This window comes from Periplaneta americana, chromosome 12 (assembly GCF_040183065.1).
Source record: "Periplaneta americana isolate PAMFEO1 chromosome 12, P.americana_PAMFEO1_priV1, whole genome shotgun sequence".
NCBI lineage: Eukaryota > Metazoa > Arthropoda > Insecta > Blattodea > Blattidae > Periplaneta > Periplaneta americana.
Genome location: NC_091128.1, coordinates 114,039,512 through 114,062,039, shown reverse-complemented (window position 1 = coordinate 114,062,039; position 22,528 = coordinate 114,039,512). Strand labels below are relative to the sequence as shown.

The 22,528-nt window shown below is 35.0% G+C and overlaps 1 protein-coding gene across 12 annotated transcripts in view; it reads left to right on the top strand.

The window, feature by feature from the left end:
- Window positions 1-4,984, top strand: part of nrm (neuromusculin) — a 1,323,427-nt gene extending 1,318,443 nt beyond the window's left edge. For 6 of the 12 annotated variants that reach the window (XM_069841993.1, XM_069841991.1, XM_069841994.1 and 3 more), the window contains one exon: window positions 1,024-1,160. Coding sequence is in view for 2 of the 12 variants with exons in the window: in XM_069842000.1 (XP_069698101.1) it covers window positions 1,024-1,206 (183 nt within the window). In the remaining 10 variants the exon portion in view is untranslated. Of the gene's footprint in view, window positions 1-1,023 lie in introns of all 12 variants that reach the window. The other 6 variants (XM_069842000.1, XM_069841996.1, XR_011335314.1 and 3 more) reach the window with 5 other exon arrangements.
- Window positions 4,985-22,528: the final 17,544 nt, after the last annotated feature.

Below are 22,528 nucleotides of genomic sequence, written 5' to 3'. Positions count from 1 at the left end.
CCGTTATTGAATCTTATAGTTCACGATGTCCTAGAATTGGGTGTACAATATCTTTAGTGTAGATACAGAAACACTGAAAGAATTAGAGCCGTTTACACTTACCCTTCGGATATTGAAGTACGGTGCATACATTTTATCTTCCCCGCTTGCATACCTATGTGCAGCTGCTCTGTGCACTGCCATGTCTGCTCTACATCCGCGAGCAGGGGAAGATAAAATGTATGCACGATACTACGCTGTCACATACAAATAAAATTTACTCGTTAAATATATAGCAAATGAAATAATACGCAGTAGGTTTATTACATAAATGCTTAACATTTGAATAGCAGTATAATAGTTTTTATAAATATAATTAAACAATTTTTAGTTGTTAAGTGATTTCGGACACAGAATTCTTTTGTTTTTAAAACTTTTATCTTGGAAATGTTATTTTCTATTCTCTTCATTTCTAGAACATTCTCTTAAAATATTGATCTGTGTTTCTCTGTTCTGGGACAAAGAACTATCCATTCAGTGAATTACCATACACTTTGTTTACTTAAAATGAAGCATTATGTTTTCTTTTTACTTATAAATTTATAGACCATCAAGAAATGAAATGTTATAATATTCATACTACAGCATGATACAAACATAATATTTATCTAACAAGTATCAATATTGACGCTACTCTATCGCAAATAATTACAAATTATATGTTCATCATATTTTCCAGTAACGCTTAAATCCTGCTTCTCCTAAGAATTATTACTTATACTGCAGAAAAATTTAAGCTTAATAATATAAATAATAATAACTCTTATGTAGTTACACTTTTTGCATGTGATAATGCTTTTTACAAAGTAATTTCTTGCATTTTAACAAAATATTGAACATTGGATTTCAACTTATGAAAAATAAATAACGGGCATTAGACGAAAATAATTAATATTCGTATGGACTCTAGATACCAGGAAGTGAAATTTATTCTGTGCAATATCCACGAAAAGAATCTCATATGATGTGACTTTTCTCTTACAGCCGTTCCGGCCGGAATTCTCTGACCTGGACTATGCTGATGTGGATTATCGCTCATATGGGCCTATTAACTACAAGATGGCCTCCATACAGGCAATGGAGCAGGAGAAGAAAAAGAACCTTAAGAATGAGAACCAACAGAAGCCATTGCACCCTTCCAACAACCACCTGCCAGACCTGCTCTAAGCCTTGCATTTATTTCTGTTTGTTGATAAATTAACCATTTAAACGGAAATGGTACATTGTTTCGAGGTGCAATGATCTTCCACCCAGTCCACTCCCAAGCCAGAAATAATTTCGCTGGCATGGAAGAGGGATAATGAAAATATTGTCAAGAATCTTTTGTATGTATGTACATGCTTAATGATAAAAAAAAAAAAGGAATTGTTATATTGATACCACTAACCTGTGATTAACCAAAGAAAGTGCTAGTGTGATCCTTTCCTCGCTTTAAGCTGCTCCCTGTCCCTCTGTGTCTGTCAGTTACACTAACACGATACAATGGCTGAGACTACTGGTGGTGCTTCGACTAAAGTGACTGCTGCAACTCATGACTCAAGTGTTTTTAATGTGTGATGAGAACAAAAACCAAAGAAACAATTTGATATATTGACTTTGGGTATATAAACACTAAACAATTATGTGCAGATGTAAAAAGAACTATACCCAAAACATTTAGGTTGTGTTTTAATAAAGAAATTAGTTTTTTTAATAATATATATAAATATATATAAACAACCTACTCTATATAAGGGGAACTTTGAGATGTTCCTGCTATCATCAAAGATGTGTTAGTGTGTGTTAGAGTGTATGTGTATGTGTGTGCAGACAAGTCAGGCAGAGGTGTATCTGATGTGTAGTGATATGGCTTCCACCAATGTTGCAGCACAAATCTCCGTTACAGATGGAAGTCAACCGATACAGTTAGTTTTGTGGCAAGGCCCTATTGAGTGTATATTTTCAGAATGTGATAACCAACACTGGATAGTCCAGCTTTTCTAAGTAATCAAAAAGATGAATGTATGGGAATTTGCAAACTGTCCATCATGAAGTGTGCCTGGGCAATGTGTAGACCAGGTTTCTTTAAACACAATGATCACCTGCCAAATCAAAGTATTTACTAACGTGACTTCTCTTTCAAACATCTGACATCAATATAATTTCTTATGTACTTTGAAATGTGTTAAATTTATTTTGTTTATGTCATTAAAAATCATCTCTGAACAATTGTCACAATATCCAATTGAAAATTATGGTTCATGTCAGTATATTGCCAAGTTCATACATGTTGTGTTGGATTTATAAGACATGTTGATGTTTTTTCCAGTATATTGACACATGAAGAGCACATTTTTATTACACACAGTTATTATTGGTGGTGTGCGAGATCTCTTCGGAAAATTTAATTGTTTTGATAAGAATGGGTGTAATCAGAACAACTTAATATTCATAACATTGTGCTTAATTCTTTAAATTTACTTACCTTTTCGTCATAACGGTGAATTCTGACAGTTTGTTGATAACTGTAATTAACGTTTCTGTACTTACTATAAAATAGCTACCATTTCTATTACAAACAACATTCAGTCGATTTGGTTTCTCTTTAATTCATCACTAATGATGACCAAATATTCTTCTTTGAAGTCCCAAATTGTAACTTCCAAAGTTATTCTGTGTTTTAAAATGCTACCTCTATTATCATTTGTCTTCATATCTGTACGAGAAGTAAGTTCCGTCCAGTTAGCCCATAGCTGGCAAAAGGAGACATTAAGTCTATAAGCGGTTGATTTATTTCACTCTTTTTACCAACTACAGAATTGGAATTCAGATTGGTAGGTAAATCGACCATCTCGAGCTAATATTTAATAACTTGATAGAGTTGACAGTCAATATTACAATTGTTCCCATCCGGACATCTCTATCCAAGTTGCAGTCATTTTGCAATGTGATGAGAGATGTAGCTAGTATCTAAAAGATATTATTGCTCAATCACAGCTGACGAAAATATATATACGGTATGCAATAATATCCGAAGTCCAAAGATAGAAATGGGTTGAAGTGCATGTATTATAAAAGGTTGTGTGTGAATGTGATGAATTCAAAGAAATTACTATATTTTGTGTATTCATTACTGTTTGCTATCTCTCATTTCATTACATTACATTTACATTCTTATATTTATAAGAATTAATTAACTATACCTGCATTTTGAGTCTTATTTTGGAGCTATGTTTTATATAAAAAGTGACTGCATCACTGCCAACTGCCATATGCTCTATTGCTTTAGTTTGAATGTTAACTTGTAGTTCTTATCAAAATGACTACTACTTCTCTCAAGTTTGAAATTTTACTTTAGCTTATACTATTAATATTAATTATAATAATTTTAAAACTTCACTTAAATTTGAACAGTTTTTAAATTTGTTGCAATTCTCTATCACAAACTAGAATTTTTATTTGTTCAGTCCTTTTGAAACATCTAAGAGTCTTCTTTCAAAGTTAAATTTTTTTCGGCTTGTGTTGGTTCATCAGTCAACCAGAAAAACGTTTTGAGTATGAAGAAAGAGAAATTGAAAAGAAACCAAAAATGGAAAATTAGTAATGATATTTGGTTATATATCTGATGCGATAATGTATGTATTTGTTGGCGTTAGATAAAGAAAGATTATTTACTTGACTTCATGGTAAATATCTGTATCATCTTGCTTTCAGATCCACTCCATTTATAAAAACAGTGACTGCATATTGTCATAGAGGTTTTTACCTTGAAGTCTTTGTTTGTACTTTACATTGTTATACACACAGAAATTACCTACATCCTTGATATGTGTCAAATTTAATGTGTGATATATTGAAAGCATACATAAACCTGTTGTAATATGTGGATTTTTAATAGAATACTATGACTGGGTGAAGCTGTGTCCAGTAGAATACAGAATTTCATATTTGTGGTATTTTAATCAAGATCAGGAAATTCTCAACATAGGACCATTTGATCCCGCGGGCACAAAGAAAGAAGGAAAGTGTACATGAAAAATCTGTTTTATGTATGAGAGATGACGTCAAAGTGACTTAACAAGAGCTGTGAAACTAAGAATAGTTCTTTCTTTTAACTTCTTGTTTGCTTTTAGTGTTAATGTTGATAATGTAAGGCGTACACATTTTATTCTTCTAGTTTCCTGTGTTTTCACCGTGTATGGCTAAAGAAGAACTCAGTGTTTTACAGAATATTAGATTATCGTATTTCGAAACATTGCATTCTTCTTTCATGACTCGGTCAAAATATCACATAAAATCGCACTGTGAATATGAAATATCCCGTTATATTGCTTTTCCATTTATTTAACACTTTCCTTCAGAGAATGTGTTATTGTTAACATAAAAGTAAGAAACAAAACCAGATGTGTGCCAAATATTTTCATTCTTTCTTTTTATCTCCCCTACAACATCTTAAATAATGTATTATCAGATTTTAAAATTGGAATGGATACTAAAATTTCTTTTCCTTTGTTTGTAATTTAATGTTATATAGTATTTTACTTTCATCTACATATAATGCGTGTTATCAAGGCACGTGAATTCCTTGTTCCTTCTATTGTTATATAAAACGAACGACGTGGATTTCTTGTCATAGGTATCCATGTGATATCTGTCGTTGTTCCTCATTTAATGACAATGGCCGAGGTCAAATTATGCGAGACATTTATATGCTCTCAAGATTACAGCTCTTGTGAAGCTATTTTCTATCACTCTTATACAGATATAATTATGCAAAGTGATAACAAAATACTTCTCTGTTGAATATGAAATCTTTCTGTATATCTCAACCTGAAATCTAATGAAACTTTTGGCAAGAGAAATATTTCATATGCGATACCCAAAAGTGTTCAGGCATGACATTCAAACTTTTTGAATATAGATCTATGAAGAAGTAGAATTAAACAAGATAAATTCTTTAAAGCAAGTTTTGTTTAGATTATTTATTTCTTTTTTTTCCCCTTTTAATAGATAATTCTGTGAACCAGGAACTTCTACCTTTGAAACGTGAATTACCTTGTTACACTGAATAAAAAAAATTAAATACACTGAACAAATGTTTATTCTAGAAGTATTTACTATAATCAACTTTGAATTCATAACTTACGCCGTTAGAGTAGAAATATGAAAGATAAATTCCGTATTTGTTATTACAATGAAGACAAGTCGCAAATAGCAAAGTAAAACATTCTCAACTCCTGTTAATAGTGCATAAGTCGAGTCCTTTAAAAACAACACTTGAGAAGAAAATTGTCTTTATATCTTCCTCAAATCACATCAATGCAGATGTGATCGTGTGATTAACAGGTAGGTTTCTATTATTAAAAAAAACTGGAAATAGCTCCTATCATTAGAAACAACTATGTATTTCCACATAAGTATTGGCCTAAATATTTATTTATTCACTACATCATGACTTCTGATTCACTAGTCAACAAAATTAAACATATTTTTTGTTAAAAGATAAAGAATGGGTGATTCTTATAGCATTTTTCGTGCTGATTTCAAATATGTTTTCAAAATTCTTCTGTCACACAGGTTTTTTGAGTAATTATATGAAATGTAATTCAAATTTTTCTAGTATTGATACCTTGCAACATTTTACCTAAAATCATATTTATTTATCTAAAATGTGTGTGAAATAGATTTTAGGCTATACTTGGTTTGGGAAACATTTCTTTTGAGTGTCCAGCTGTAGTTTGCCAGATTATTTGGGCTCCATTCTTCCTGGTAGCGCCTTTCCATTTCAGAAAAATCCTGATGAAAATGTTCCTCATGTTCGTTGCTCACTACCCGAGGATTTTGAGAAAAGAACAAATAGATGAGAATCCAAGAAGTTATTTTCAGAGACATACTACACTCCATCACGTTATAGTTCTGAAGCAGTTCGCTGACAAGTTCTCTGTAATCTTCTGATCTGTAGTTCCTAGAAAGTAACGGTCTGTTGAATGATCCTTAGGTTCCCAAATATCATTGGAACTGGAAAAGGCATACGACGGTATCCTTTTATCCAAACAGTTAATATAATTACATAGAGCACAACAGATTTCAGGGGTCCAGTTCCTGTCCTCATTTATTTTTCAAACAAAAGACCACTCGTAAGCTCTTTTAACTAGTGTAGTAAAATTCACCTGTGTGCTTTCAAAGTAATTAACCACAAACGTAGCAAAAATTGTTTATGTGATTTATATAATATTTCGAGGTATGTTTCACTTTATAAGATACTTTTACCACACTTAAAATTAGAACAAAAAAAAAACAGGTTATGAAACTTGTTCCATGATTGTAAGTTCCAACTCAACTGAGAATTAATACTAACTCTCACAATCTTATAAGGATTAAAATTTATTTTTATGAATTCTGACTTCACAGGCAACAATGATCTGAAGTTATAGGTCAATTGTTAAAGCAATAAAATGAAATATTTGAAATATTTTCATTCCATTAACATGTTAAGGACTGTATATAGCAATAAAAATGAATCAGTTTTTATAAAATTACAAACAAATGGTGGCTGGTAGAAAAATTCTGACTTCATTTTTGGAATTAGCAGATGAAATGACATAAGAAACAGCAGAAATTTTACATTTAACAAAATCACTGTTGACCAGAGTTATAAGTCATTCTATTATTACCGGTATTATTAATTTTATTTATTTAATGCCCAGGCTTCCCAGTACAATGATGTTAAATCCTGTGGACAATCCTTTAACTTCGCACACTTAAAAAGATGATCTTTATTCATAACTAAGCCACTTTCACAACACAAAATACACTTTGGAGAAGGGAAGATGGAGATCCGATGCAGATGAGCGGCCAGACAGTCATGTCATGTTGATGTGCAGAATATTGCCACAACATTTCTTCTTGATCCTTCAGGTACTGGTGATATGTAGTCCATTAGCATTCTCCAAAGTTTTTCTGGCATGAGGTGAGGTTGATCTGCTTTAATTTATCTTTCACTTTTGTGTCTATCATACACTTGATTGCAAAGTAAGACAATGTCGGTTTCTTGATCTGTTTAATTCTGGTTCATATTTTTTGCCAACAAGTTTGCATTTTTGTTTCTCTGAAGACCAGAGTGAGTTGGGACCCATTGGATTACGATTTCCTTGCCTTTCTTCTGTAAGCAGTAAATTTTATGTTGGATATTCTTCAAGCTGTTATTTTTGTAACATAGATGTTGGCGTGGTCATTCAATTATAAGTAGGCCTATAACAAAAAATTTTGAACATTCCATAAGAATGAATGAATTGATTAATATAATACGACAAGAAAATAAAAACAGTATCTATTTTCAGTCTTAGTTGGTCTTCGGCTTCCCAGCATCGCTCTCAGGTTGTAAGCCTCCTAAAAGCGGGGCAGTTTTTCAGGTGTTCTGCATCCATACATAGTTTCGGATTGAGTCTACATTCGGGATTTGATGATGCCTATGTACTGTATACAGTGAATATGTTCAGCCTGTCAGAGATGTTGGTGTCAGACTGTTGTGGTATCTTTCTTTTGTTCTTTAATGGAGCTTTTTGAGGGTTTGGTAGATGACCATTATTGCACTATGAAAGGCTTCATTTCCAACACAGCTTCATTCTTATTCCATCTGTCCATTTCACACATTCCATTCTTCTCCATATCCACATTTCAAATGCTTCTAGTTCTTCCCTTCACTTCGTCGTAATGTCCATGTTTCTGCACCATACTACAATGCCACATTCCACATAAAGAACTTCAATAGTCTCTTCCTTAGTTCTTTTTTCCACAGGTCCGCAGAAGATGCTCCTTTTTCTATTAAAAGTTTCCTTGGCCATTGCTATCCTCCTTTTGACTTCCTGGCAGCAGCTCATGTTACAGCTTATAGTACACCCCAAGTATTTGAAGCTGTCCACTTGCTCTAATGCCTCATTTAGAATTCGCAAGTTTGCCTTCTTTATTTTTCTTCCTATGACCAAAGTCTTCGTCTTATTTGTATTTTATCTTCATACTATACTGCTCACAGCTGGCATTTAGCTCCAGTAGCATAACCCTTAGTATCAACTCCTCTTCTGCTAACAATGCCATATCTTCAGCAAATCTTATGCACTTTATTCTTCCTCCTACTATCACTCATCCCATGTTCTTCACTAAATCTTCCAAGTAGATGTTGAACAGGGTTGGTGATAAAGGACATAAGAATTTATTTGAGCATGGTTTTAATTTTCATTTACTTATTTCAGGGATATCTTTATTTTCAACAATGGGAGTGAAAAGTATATTATTTAAAATTTTTGGTTGAACCCAGACCACGATCTAAAACAGTCAGTCATCATCCCCATTACAGTGAGTCACATCATCCTCCCGAGGGAAAATTCCATGGATTTCTACGGCGAAACATCTCAGCAGGTAAGTAGCCACAACTAAGTAAACCCAGAAACTGAATCATCGGAAATGGCAGTCCATGAATTAACAGTTTTATTTATATTTTATTCGTTTCTTAGCTGCCCCAGACTCACTTTCAAAATTCATAACACGTGAAATATCTATTCAGAAAAGTTTTGACATTGTTCTGTATTGCAACCAATTGCAGCAGCGTATTCTATGAACTAGTCTAAGCTATCTCAGTAATAAATGGCTTCTGATTAATATAAGCGCATAAATGTATTGTGGATGCTAGCATTTAATGAAATGAAATCCGTTCATATCCTACAATTAGCTGGAACTCGGTTACACCCAAGTACAGTACAACTACAGTTAATTAATAAAGTGAAGTCTTGCTATATACGGTAAGTAATTTATTACTATTATTTTTTTAGCCATGGCCGCAACGGTGATCTAGTGGCTAGAATGTTTGACTTATAATTCTGTGGATTTAGGTTTGATCCCCAGCATAACCCCGATTTATAACTTGTGTTGGGAAATCCTGTGGTCCAGATAACACAGGGATTTTCCCTGAGAGCTCTGGTTCCCCTATGGCATTTCAACAAATCGTCATCATTTCATCCATCATGGTTGTAGCGTAGACCAGCCTTGTATGGTGCACACTGGGTAATGACTCTGTCGGTAAATTGGTCTACACAACTGCCTTCATATGGATAAATGACGAACAGTCAAATACCATCATCATCATTTCCGGCACTACAGTCCATTGACATTCAGGGCCTTATCAACTACTTATTTCCGCATTCATCTCTCAGTGCAGCCAATAGCCTTCAATTTCGAATCCACAAACTGCGAAAGCCATCTTCTACGTTATTAAGCCATCTCTGCTTGGACGTCCCACTGATCGACTTTCCTCTGGTTTCTGTTCAGAACTTTCTTCAGTACTTAGTGGTTTTCCATCCTTCCCACATGTCCCAGCCATCTCAGCCTATGTGTTTTATATCGGCTACAATTTTCGGAGCTTTGTAAAGTTGTTCCAGTTCAGCATTAGTTCTGATTCTCAATTCATTATTGATACATATAATTAAAAAAAAAATCTTGCAGAGGTCCTTTCGCTCCCAGATGTTGATATTTTCATATTTCTTCGTCACTGTCCAAGATTCTGAACCATATATTACTACAGGCTTGATGATTGTCTCATATACCAACAACTTAAGATGGCAGTCAAGTACCTGCCATTGGTTAAAAAAAAAATATTTTTAGCCATTTCATTAGGTAGTTAGACCACTGACGCAGGTATGGAGGGGGTGGCTAATGGGGTACAATTAGTGTTGTCAACCCTCCCGTATTTCCCGGGATCTCTCATATTGCCCCTAAATTTTCGACAGTCTTCTGGCTCTCGTATTTTCCTTTTCTTCGAATATGTTTCTCCCTTATTTTTGCATAATATAAAAATCATTATTCCCAACATTTGATTTTGCCGTGAATGATGATTATTTATACGATGAATTTTGTTGTTCAAGAGCTGCTTTGAAATGTGCTGTCTTTATAGAAAGTAAGCTTGCCAAGAATGGGTTTTAGTGTTCACGCATTTAAAATCAAACCATGTTAATGTTACGAATTTGGAAATAGTGGCTACTTTTGTTCTAAGCATACCAAGTAGTAATGCTCATACAAAGAGGGTGTTTCACCTCATGAACAATTGAACAGATGTTCGAAACAGGAACATGACATATGTAATCAAATCAGAGTTGAAAACTGCAGTCGATTTCAACTAATACGCGAGACAAGATCTGTCTCAAAATAGTCTTAATTTAAGCCTAGCTGGCGAAGTGTAGAATAAAGTTGTTTTTTAGTAACTGAACTGAATAATTTGTCAATTTTATACGTGAAATTTTGTCGAATCCTTAATCTCTCATATTTTCTTCAAAAAAGTTGGCAACCCTAGCTACAACCGTCCCCCCCCCCCAGATGCAAATGCTTTCATTTTTTTAGTTAATGACTAATATTCAATGATAATGAACACATTATACGAGTAGTTTATAGCATTTTACATAAAATATTTGAAAATAATAATGGAAAAGTTCATTGTTGTTTGTATTAATAATTTCTGGTCCTTATGAAATCCATTTAAGATTTCAAGTTCTGTGATCCGATTCATCAAGAATTGCAGCTCAGAGGATCTCGTCATATAAAATTCCATTTGTGATTAGTTGTGGATTTAAAGATGAAATAGAACAAAATGAAATGCTTTATTTCAAGAGGAGTTAAAAATGTAATATCAAGCCCTCCTTCAATGGGAGGAGGTAAATAGTAGTGACCAAAGAAAGTGTTTTACTGGAGGCCACCTTACAGACGAAGACGTGGCAGACCAAGAAGATCGTGGTGTGATGGTATTAGAGAGGCCATGTCTGCATACGGTCTGCAAGAAGATGATGCTCAAGACCAAGAGAGATGGTGTAGGAAGGCAAAGTTAGTTGCATAAATCCTACTATTACTACCGGTACTACTACTACTACTACTACGAATAATAATAGTGGTCCTAGTAGCAGTAGTAGGAGTAGCAGTAGCAGCAGCAGCAGTTAAAAATCTGCTGTCAAAAAATCAGAAAGTTAGAATTTATAAAACAGTTAATATTACCGGTTGTATGGTTGTGAAACTTGGACTGTCACTTTGAGAGAGGAACAGAGATTAAGGGTGTTTGAGAATAAGGTTCTTAGGAAAATATTTGGGGCTGAAAGGGATGAAGTTACAGAGAATGGAGAAAGTTACACAATGCAGAACTGCAGCCATTGTATTCTTCACCTGACATAAATAGAAACATTAAATCCAGAAGTTTGAGATGGGCAGGGCATGTAGCACGTATGGGCGAATCCAGAAATGCATATATAGAGTGTTAGTTGAGAGGCTGGAGGGAAAAAGACCTTTGGGGAGGCCGAGACGTAGATGGGAGGAAAATACTAAAATGGATTTGAGGGAAGTGGGATATGATGATAGAGACTAGATTAAACTTGCACAGGATAGGGACCGATCTGTGGGTTCCTTAAAAGCCATTTGTAAGTAAGTAGTAATTAAAATCCTGACTTCACTACGACATTTAGATGCTACAGATTGGCCACCAAGAATGAATTTACGCCATATTCACTTGCTTTAGATGAGAGTACAGATGTGAAGAATACAGCACAACTAGTTATCTTCGTCTTTGGCATTGATTAACAATCAATGTGACAGAAGAATAATAGAACCAGTCTCAACAATAGTACACAGGCCTTCAGCTTTCATCCAAAAGATTAACTCACGATATGACCAGAAATGTTAAAGCGAGTATAAATAAGAGCAAAAATAATAATATTTATTTGTCAGAAACCAGTATACAAAGCCTGGATAAGATATAGTCAAGTTAGATAATATATGCACACACACAATACACTCACACATGCATAAACAAATAAACAGAGAAACAAATATAAGCAAATATACAGAAAAAAATTAAATATAAGACATTATCGGTACATTTATAAAATATATTATTTATATCACACTCCATGTATTCATTCATCGAGTAGAAAGGTCTATTTAGTAGCCATCTATTCACATAGGATTTATACCTATTTATTGGAACCTTTCTCGCCTCCAATGGTAACTTATTAAATATGTTAATGCCATTAAAAAAGCAAGTACTGGAGCTCACATGTCATGAATGGAACTACAATGTCGTGAAAGTTTTTCATTCCAACTTTTATCGTGGATCAAAGTAGAAGAGTACATATCAAGGAAAAGTGGGACGGGAAATTCTTTGGCTCCTACAGGCGCCAGAATTGGAGACAGGACATAAAAAAGCTCTAAGTGCCAAAGAGAAAACCCCTATAAAACAGGTCTTTCTTGCGCAACTAGTAATGTATTTTGCACATTTATGGGAGAAGCTAGGTCCTAAATAAAATTGCAATGGAACTTATCCTCTTTTATTACTGGACAGAGCCAGGGACATAATTCTATTTTTTTTTTTTTTTTTGGAAAACAAATGTTCAAAGATATTGGCATTTACAGCCTTTTTTATGTCCACTCTCCAAATCTGTACTGAAACCTTTGAACAGTATTGATGCTAGCTTTCATATAATTTATTATTGTCCATTTTGAATCTTGCGTACACTACTTTTAACACTTGAATATAATTAATTGATTAACTAGCGGACTTACTCGTGTTAATTATGTAAGTTTGTGCAGCTTACAGCTGTTTCACTGCTTCACGCACCATCCTCAGAGCCTACTAGATCTCGGCGTCATCTCGAACTTCTCTGCCTGTTATGTGGGTGTGTTTGATTGTTGAAAGGTGTTGAAGAGTGGAGTCAAATAGTGTGTGTGTGTGTGTGTGTGCGTGCGTGCGCTGAAATTGATCTGTGTGTTGAGAATTTGATCGGGGTGTGCTTTAGTTTGTTTGTATATTTTGTATTGTTCTAGTGTGTTGAGTTTATGGTTCTTGGGTTGTATGTGTAGGATTTCCATGTCTGCATTTATGTTATTGTATGTACGGTTAACATTGGTTATGTGATCGGCGTATGTAGATGTATTGTGTCCTCTGGTTATTGCTTTAATGTGTTCTTTGTAGCGTGTTTGGAATGATCTGCCTGTCTGTCCTATGTAGAACTTATCGCAACTATTACATGTGAGTTTGTATACACCTGTGTGGTCGTATTTATTTGTTTGTGTTTTTTGTGTGTTGAGAGTCTTTGTAGTGTGTTTTCTGTTCTGTATGTTATGTTGTATTTTTGCTTTCTGAATGAAGATACGATCTTAAGTGTGCTTTTGTTTTCATATGTTAGTGTGACGTATTTCTTGTGTTTGTGTTGTGTTTTGCGTGTTTTTGTGTTTGTTAAGTTGGTATATAATATACCAATACAGGACACATTACAGATACTAAAACAAATGCTCATAGGCAACAACACACCACAAGAATACATCGAAGAAATCATCGAAATCACAGACATCATAACAAAGCAAAACTATTTCACACACAACAACAAATACTACACCCAAACAGAAGGATTGCCAATGGGATCACCCATATCCAGCATACTAGCAGAGATATTTTTACACAACATAGAACAAACATACATACTCAACAATGAACGCAACAAATATGCAGACAACATAATATACTGGCACAGATACGTAGACGACATACTCATACTATACAAAGGAAACAAAAGACAAATACCGGTACACAAACTACACCAATACATAAACAAATTACACCCAAAACTTCAATACACACTAGAACTTGAAAACAACAACTCCATAAATTTCCTAGACATCACCATAACAAAAATTGACAACAAACACTCCTACAAACCATACAGAAAACCAACCACCACCACCACCACACACATACACAACACATCTAACCACCCCATACAACACAAACATGCTGCATTCAGGACAATGGTACACAGATTACTCAACATACCCATGAGCTAACAACACTACAATGAAGAAGTGAACACAATCAAATACATAGCACAAAAAACGGATACAATCCAAACATAATAGACAACATCATAAGAAAGACAAAACAAAAACTTAACAAACACAAAAACACGCAAAACACAACACAAACACAAGAACACAAGAAATACATCACACTAACATAAGAAAACAAAAGCACACATAAGATGGCATCTTCATTCAGAAAGCAGAAATACAACATAACATACAGAACAGAAAACACACTACAAAGACTCTCAACACACAAAAAACACAAACAAATAAATACGACCACACAGGTGTATACAAACTCACATGTAATAGTTGCGATAAGTTCTACATAGGACAGACAGGCAGATCATTCCAAACACGCTACAAAGAACACATTAAAGCAATAACCAGAGGACACAATACATCTACATACGCTGATCACATAACCAATGCTAACCATACATACAATAACATAAATGCAGACATGGAAATCCTACACATACAACCCAAGAACCAAAAACTCAACACACTAGAACAATACGAAATATACAAACACACTAAATCACACCCCGATCAAATTCTCAACACACAGATCAATTTCAGTACACACACACTATTTGACTCCATCCTTCAACACCTTTCAACAATCAAACACACCCACATAACAGGCAGAGAAGTTCAAGATGACGCCGAGATCTAGTAGGCTCTGAGGATGGTGCGTGAAGCACTGAAACAGCTGTCAGCCGCACAAACTTACATAATTAACACGAGTAAGTCCGCTAGTTAATCAATTAATTTATTATTGTTTTTAATTTGGGGTGCCTGAGAGAAGAGGACTCTCTTGGTTTGAGATCTCACTTCTTGCAGGGTTGCTAGATTGTTTTCGCGGAAATTCACAATTATTTCTTTCAAAGTCGCCTTTTGGAGGAAAAAATCGCCCAACATTTTAATTTCACATTATCTCCTATCTTAATGAGAGACAAAAATTCTGTTATAATACCTACAACAGATACAGTGCGAAGTTATATAATACATCTGTCCATTTGTTAATAATACCGTAATTCAGGATACTGGTACATCTTTCATATCTCATACTTGCTTTTTTAATGGCTATCAATGGCGGTTCCTTGGGGGAGGGAAGGGAGGAACGTCTTCCTCACATTTTCTTCTTTTGAAAGTAAATACCAAATAAAATATGTATCTTGAAATTAGAGGAAGATTCGATAATTTTTAAGTTCACAACTATAAGAAAACTCGGATGATCGAGTTTTAAACGACGAGCGCTCATGTGCTGTAGAAAATTGTGAGAAAGATGCGAGATTGTCTGTGTGGAGGAAAGGCACTCCATTCCTCCTCTATTGCAGTTAACACACATAGACAACAGCGCACTAGCGGCCAGAGAAAGAAGCAGAGTTTTAAAGCAAGTAAATGAATGGAGAGGGAGGAGATCCTCCTCTGAATCAGTCATGGGCGGGAAATAGAAACCGACTGGTCGTGCAGCAAGCTCGCTACTGCTGCCACCTAACGATGTTGCATTCAACCAGACTATAACACATATAGGAGGAGACACAACAAAAACAGTTTTAATGCAACGCTATGAAAGACACCATGTAAACTTTTTTTAAAATTATAAATCAAAAATATTATTCATTGCACTTTATATAGGCTACTATTCATGGTTTGAAACTTTCGTGGATATTTGAAAGTTAAAGTCGGGTTTATGTAAAACAAAGAGGAAGTAGTTTTACGTAGTTGGCCTCTGAAATTCACTTCTATTCATTGTTTACTAGACAGGGCAACAGCCAAGTTGCCAGTTTTGTACAAATATATTTGAAACTGAAAGTAGGTACTCCAAACTACATCATTTTTAACATAAAAAATTAATCGGCCACCGGCAGCTTTGAACAATAATGATAGTATGACTTGACAAGAACTGACATTCTTCAAAAGCATTTGATACTGAACTTGTAACATGTACATGTGGCAATACAGACCACGTGTGTGGGTGCAGTGTTCTCGCTTTCCTCAGATTATTTCCCATTCCCATTTTTCCGTAAAATGGTTCCGGTTACGAGTTAGTAGCTAGTCTCTTCCAACACGTGTGATGCTGTAGTGTGCTCGAAAAATGCTACGAGGTTGTGAATTTCCTTGTAATTGTTAATTTGTGCAATTATTCAACAATGAATGGAAGTGGAATCATAATATATTTTGGACAATTTAGGAAACTCAGTTTACAAGAACAGATTATTGCTATACAGAAGGGAAGGCCAACCCCAACACTACCTGGTCTTACATGTATGCATGTAGGCTAATTTGTAGCATGTTTCATTCAAGAAGATGTCATTTAGTGCTGTTAATTTCTTTCCTCCTCTTAAGAAATATGCAGGAGCCGCCACTGGTGGCTATGACCATCTTAATTATTACAGTGCACTTTGTTCTATGAAGTTGGAAATTTACATTCCTATACTTGGACAATTTAAATTAATAAGTTAGCTTAAATGATTCAAAAAATTTTATTGCGGTATGACGCACCACAAAACCGTCAACTGAACTTCAAATTTTGTTAATGATTTAGCAACTGACAATATATCATTAAGTTTAGATTGAAAGAAGATAGATGCTGAATTTTGTTTGCATTTTGATGAATCTACATGTTGTTTTCAAGTCCACTTTTTGTGCCCCTAGTTCCACTCGACAGTTCTTTCTGTACTTTTCCCACTTTCTCATTGCAATCATACAAAATGTTAATAATATCGCAATGAGAAATACTACAATAAGCTTACGCAGTGTGAAAGAGGAAATAATGAACTCACTGTTTATAGTCTTGTAAATAATTACACACACAATAAAAGGTACTTGGGTGAATATTCTGAAATGGGTAAATAAATGTATGTCCCGGCTGATTTAAGGAGTTTCTTAAAATGTTAACTGATTAGTTTTGCGTTTAATTAACTAACTCTCACATGTTTTAGTTGGAAACAAAGCATAAAAGGATTAATTTTAAAATTTATAATTAAAAAATAACGTCCAAACGTCAAAATGTAACTACGGTCCCTATGTCCCCAACTACATTTTACTCTGTTTTACTAAGTTTTTCTCGAAATGTTTCGATTTGATTTTATTTCCTCAACCAAGATTATAAAAATAAATAGTTAAAATACTTATGAAAGACAGGAATTGTTGTTTGTTTAATTCTGAAAGGACACAACTTTAACGTAAAGTTTGTCCTCAAAAATTTCGTAACGCCGGTCCCTCGAAATAAAAGAGCTACACAAAAGACAATTTTGCTTCATGTGGTAAATTTTAACGGTTGGTAGTGATGAGAGGTCAACATGGCGCCAGTTAAAAAACTTTTCGTCCGTAGTCGTAATTTATTTTATTGAAAAATACAAAAATCATCACTGATGACTGAATGTTATGTTTTCTATTGGTAACACCGGTCCCAGGTGTATAGTTGTATCTATTAAACTTTCGTAGTATATGCAAAACATTACAATGTTTGTCGACTAAAAAATCTAAACTCTATGATATTTTTAACGATTTATTTTGTCAGAACTATTGCGGAAATTATACTAATTTGTAACAACGGTCCCTGTAACGTCGGTCCCTTTATTGTGGGACCGAGGTTTCATTTAACATACAGTTATTAAATACTGGTGGATAAAGTAACTTCGAATATTATTTCATGTGATTGTTTATAGGAAAGAAAAAAAGTCTGATGATGAAAGTAGGAAAGATGAAAGGGAGAAGATACGTAGGCAGGGGGCAAATATGACTGAAGAGGAGTTACAGAAAAAAAGGGACTATGGCAGAGAATATACAAAAAAAGAAAGAAAATAGCAGATATGACTGATCGTGAAAAAAGAAATGTTCGAAGACAAGTGAAATCTGAAGTACAGAAGTTTAGAAGATGCCTTAAACAATGGGCTGTAAGGGTAAGATAACAACAATCCCTTGGTTTTTTAATTAGAAAATCTCACATAAATATTTTTTTTAAGCTCAACTGATACCAGAATCTTCAATAATAGGAGCAAATGTAACCAATGTGAGAAAAAAGTGCACAATTTAGGCCTAATATAATATATTTTTTCCAGTTTTGTTTGTTCATATTTGCCCATTTCAGAATACCTAAAAAATAACTTTTAATTGGTTTATTTTAAGACGCTTTATCAACTGCGATCATTATCTAGTATCTCTTTTTTGAGTTGAGAGAAAACTCCGTAAAAAAATCTCAACCAGCTAAACTTGTCCCAACAAGAATTTGAACCCGGGTCCTCACGTTTCAAGGTCAGACATGCTAATCACTATTGCTGTAAATGACATACCGACAGCTGATCAACTATCAAAATTTTCTTACCTAAACCCTAGATCATATGCCTAAACCTACGAACTAATTATTCATTGAACGTAAATTGCAACTTGCATTCAATTATAGTTTGTGCACTGGAGCTTTCTCAGATAAGTGATGTAGTGGAGATGGGAAAGCCCCTTCGAATACACATGGAGGCGTAATAATGTGGTTTAACATGGGTGGTATTTCACGTGGATTTCAATTATGGTATTAGTTATTAGAATAATTAATAATTGATTTAGAGATCGAAAACCCTTGTCATGTCAAATATAAACTCAAAGAAAAACGAAAGAAAAATTTGATATTAAAAAAATGGCAATAAGTTTTCACCCGCCCAAATTTCGCTCGCCAAAATTTTTATAGCCCACAAATTCGCAAATCGCCTGAAGTAAAAATTAGTCGCAAACAGAGCATCGGGGTAGCCCAATCCGCGACTTTTCGTCCAATCTGGCAACCAACAAGTTAGAAAGAGAATATTGAGCGGCTAGTCGGCCATGTTGTTCTGTACAGCGCTCTTTGTGGTGCCACCGCGAAACACGGCAGATATGAACTAAGCGCCTATCATTGTAAAAATTCATCTGCTTGCAACGTTTTGTATACGGAGGTAGAGCTACGAAAAAAATTAAAAGAAAAACTTGTCTGTTGTGTGTGCTGCATATAACTGCAATATCAAAAAGAAAAAGACAACTAATATATCATATTTCAGGTAAATTTTATGAAGTGAAGTCCACAGTTTTGTTAATTAGCAGCATTTTTTTTTTCATGCGTAAATGTGTAACAAAGCCTGGCATACATACCGTGTGTACTACGTATTTTTCTTTTCTTGCAAATTCTCTTAAAAAAAAAAAGAGGAACTGGTGAAATAGTGGGTAATAAATATGAATTGAGACAAATTGTGTCCCTCCGAGCATAGCTTTTTGTGTGCACGACACTTCTTGTGTCCTTCCTTACTGCTTATAGAAGACAATGTTCTGTAGGTAGCTTATAAAAAGTAGGCCTATTTCGAAGACAAACGATAAACCAAATAAATGGTTCACTAGTAATGGACGGCCGAAACATGTTAACCAGGTACGGTAAGATTAAACACGAGAAAGACATTTAATACATATTCCGAAAATATTTAAATTGTATTTCAACACTCGCATCCAAAATTCCACAGAACTCTGGGGTAGGCCGTATTTTTGTTAGTATTTTGACTGGAAGGACATGAAAGAACATAATTCACGTGCAATAATGGGGTAAGTATGAATGTATTTCGTATCTACTTACCCCCATTATTGCACGTGGGTGCTCAATTATACACTACTAATACTACAACTGCTGCTGCTGCTACTACTACTACTACTACTACTACTACTACTACTACTACTACTACTACTACTACTACTACTACTTACTTACAACTTACTTACAAATGGCTTTTAAGGAACCCGAAGGTTCATTGCCGCCCTCACATAAGCCCGCCATCGGTCCCTATCCTGTGCAAGATTAATCCAGTCTCTATCATCACACCCCACCTCCCTCAAATCCATTTTAATATTATCCTCCCATCTACGTCTCGGCCTCCCTAAAGATCTTTTTCCCTCCGGTCTCCCAACTAACACTCTATATGCATTTCTGGATTCGCCCATACGTGCTACATGCCCTGCCCATCTCAAACGTCTGGATTTTAAGTTCCTAATTATGTCAGGTGAAGAATACAATGCGTGCAGTTTTGTGTTGTGTAACTTTCTCCATTCTCCTGTAACTTCATCCCGCTTAGCCCCAAATATTTTAATACTTACTTACTTACAAATGGCTTTTAAGGAACCCGAAGGTTCATTGCCGCCCTCACATAAGCCCGCCATCGGTCCCTATCCTGTGCAAGATTAAGCCAGTCTCTATCATCATACCCCACCTCCCTCAAATCCATTTTAATATTATCCTCCCATCTACGTCTCGGCCTCCCTAAAGGTCTTTTTCCCTCCGGTCTCCCAACTAACACTCTATATGCATTTCTGGATTCGCCCATACGTGCTACATGCCCTGCCCATCTCAAACGTCTGGATTTCAAGTTCCTAATTATGTCAGGTGAAGAATACAATGCGTGCAGTTCTGTGTTGTGTAACTTTCTCCATTCTCCTGTAACTTCATCCCGCTTAGCCCCAAATAATTTCCTAAGCACCTTATTCTCAAACACCCTTAACCTATGTTCCTCTCTCAGAGTGAGAGTCCAAGTTTCACAGCCATATAGAAGAACCGGTAATATAACTGTTTTATAAATTCTAACTTTCAGATTTTTGGACAGCAGACTGGATGATAAGAGCTTCTCAACCGAATAATAACACGCATTTCCCATATTTATTCTGCGTTTAATTTCCTCCCGAGTGTCATTTATATTTGTTACTGTTGCTCCAAGATATTTGAATTTTTCCACCTCTTCGAAGGATAAATCTCCAATATTTATATTTCCATTTCGTACAATATTCCCGTCACGAGACATAATCATATACTTTGTCTTTTCAGGATTTACTTCCAAACCGATCGCTTTACTTGCTTCAAGTAAAATTTCCGTGTTTTCCCTAACCGTTTGTGTATTTTCTCCTAACATATTCACGTCATCTGCATAGACAAGAAGCTGATGTAGCCCGTTCAATTCCAAACCCTGCCTGTTATCCTGAACTTTCCTAATGGCATATTCTAAAGCGAAGTTAAAAAGTAAAGGTGATAGTGCATCTCCCTGCTTTAGCCCGCAGTGAATTGGAAAAGGATCAGATAGAAACTGACCTATACGGACTCTGCTGTATGTTTCACTGAGACACATTTTAATTAATCGAACTAGTTTCTTGGGAATACCAAATTCAATAAGAATATCATATAATACTTCCCTCTTAACCGAGTCATAAGCCTTTTTGAAATCTATGAATAACTGATGTACTGTACCCTTATACTCCCATTTTTTCTCCATTATCTGCCGAATACAAAAAATCTGATCAATAGTCGATCTATTACGCCGAAAACCGCACTGATGATCCCCAATAATTTCATCTACGTACGGAGTTAATCTCCTCAAAAGAATATTGGACAAAATTTTGTACGACGTCAACAAAAGTGATATTCCTCGAAAGTTACCACAGTTGGTTTTGTCCCCCTTTTTAAAAATAGGTACAATTATGGACTCCTTCCATTGTTCTGGTACAATTTCCTTTTCCCAAATAGCAAGTACAAGTTTATAAATTTCGCTATATAATGCACTTCCACCCTCTTGTATTAATTCTGCTGGAATTTGATCGATACCTGGAGACTTGTACTTTTTCAGATTTTCTATCGCAATTTCGACTTCTGAAAGCGTGGGTTCGGGTATAAATGGCTCAGCAGTTTGTATTTCAATTTCGTCCCGATCATTTCTATTTGGCCTATGTACATTTAGTAGTTGCGCAAAATAGTTTTTCCATCTGTTTAGGATTGATGGAGAGTCTGCAAGCAAGTCACCATTCTCATCCTTGATCACGTTTACCCTTGGCTGATATCCGTTCTTAAATTCCTTTATACCCTTATATAAATCTCGAATGTTTTTATTCTTACTATTTGTTTCTACCTCATTCAGTTTTTCCTTCAAGTAACCTCTCTTTTTATTCCTAAGTGTACGACTTGCTTCCCGTCTTTCATTGAAATAATTATCTCTCTTCTCCTCAACTGGATCCTGTAAGAATTTCAATTTTGCCTGTTTCCTTCTTTCTACTACCATGCAACAATCTTCATCAAACCACGGTTTCTTTTTCTTAGTTTCATAATAACCTATGCTCTGCTCAGCTGCAATTTTGATACTATCTCTGATATTTTCCCACACGCTATTAACATCTAATTCTTTCTCAACTTCGTCGGAACTTTCTAAAGTGGCAAACCTATTCGAAATTTCGACCTGATAATTTTGCTTAGCTTCCTCGTCCTTTAATTTCAAAATATTGAATTTAGTAATATTAACTTGTTGCTCTACTCGCTTGGCTACTGATAATCTTTCTCTTAATTCTCCAATCACCAAATAATGGTCAGAATTACAGTCTGCACCCCTGAAAGTTCGAATATCTACTATACTAGTATGTCTCCGTTTATCTATCAAGATGTGATCTATTTGGTTGTGTGTCAATCCATCTGGAGAAGTCCAAGTATATTTATGTATATCCTTATGGGGGAATGTTGTACTTTTGACAATTAAATTTTTCGATGTGGCAAAGTTGACTAATCTAACTCCATTGTCACTACTAATTGCGTGTAGGCTCTCTTTTCCAATAGTTGGTCTAAAAATATCCTCCCGTC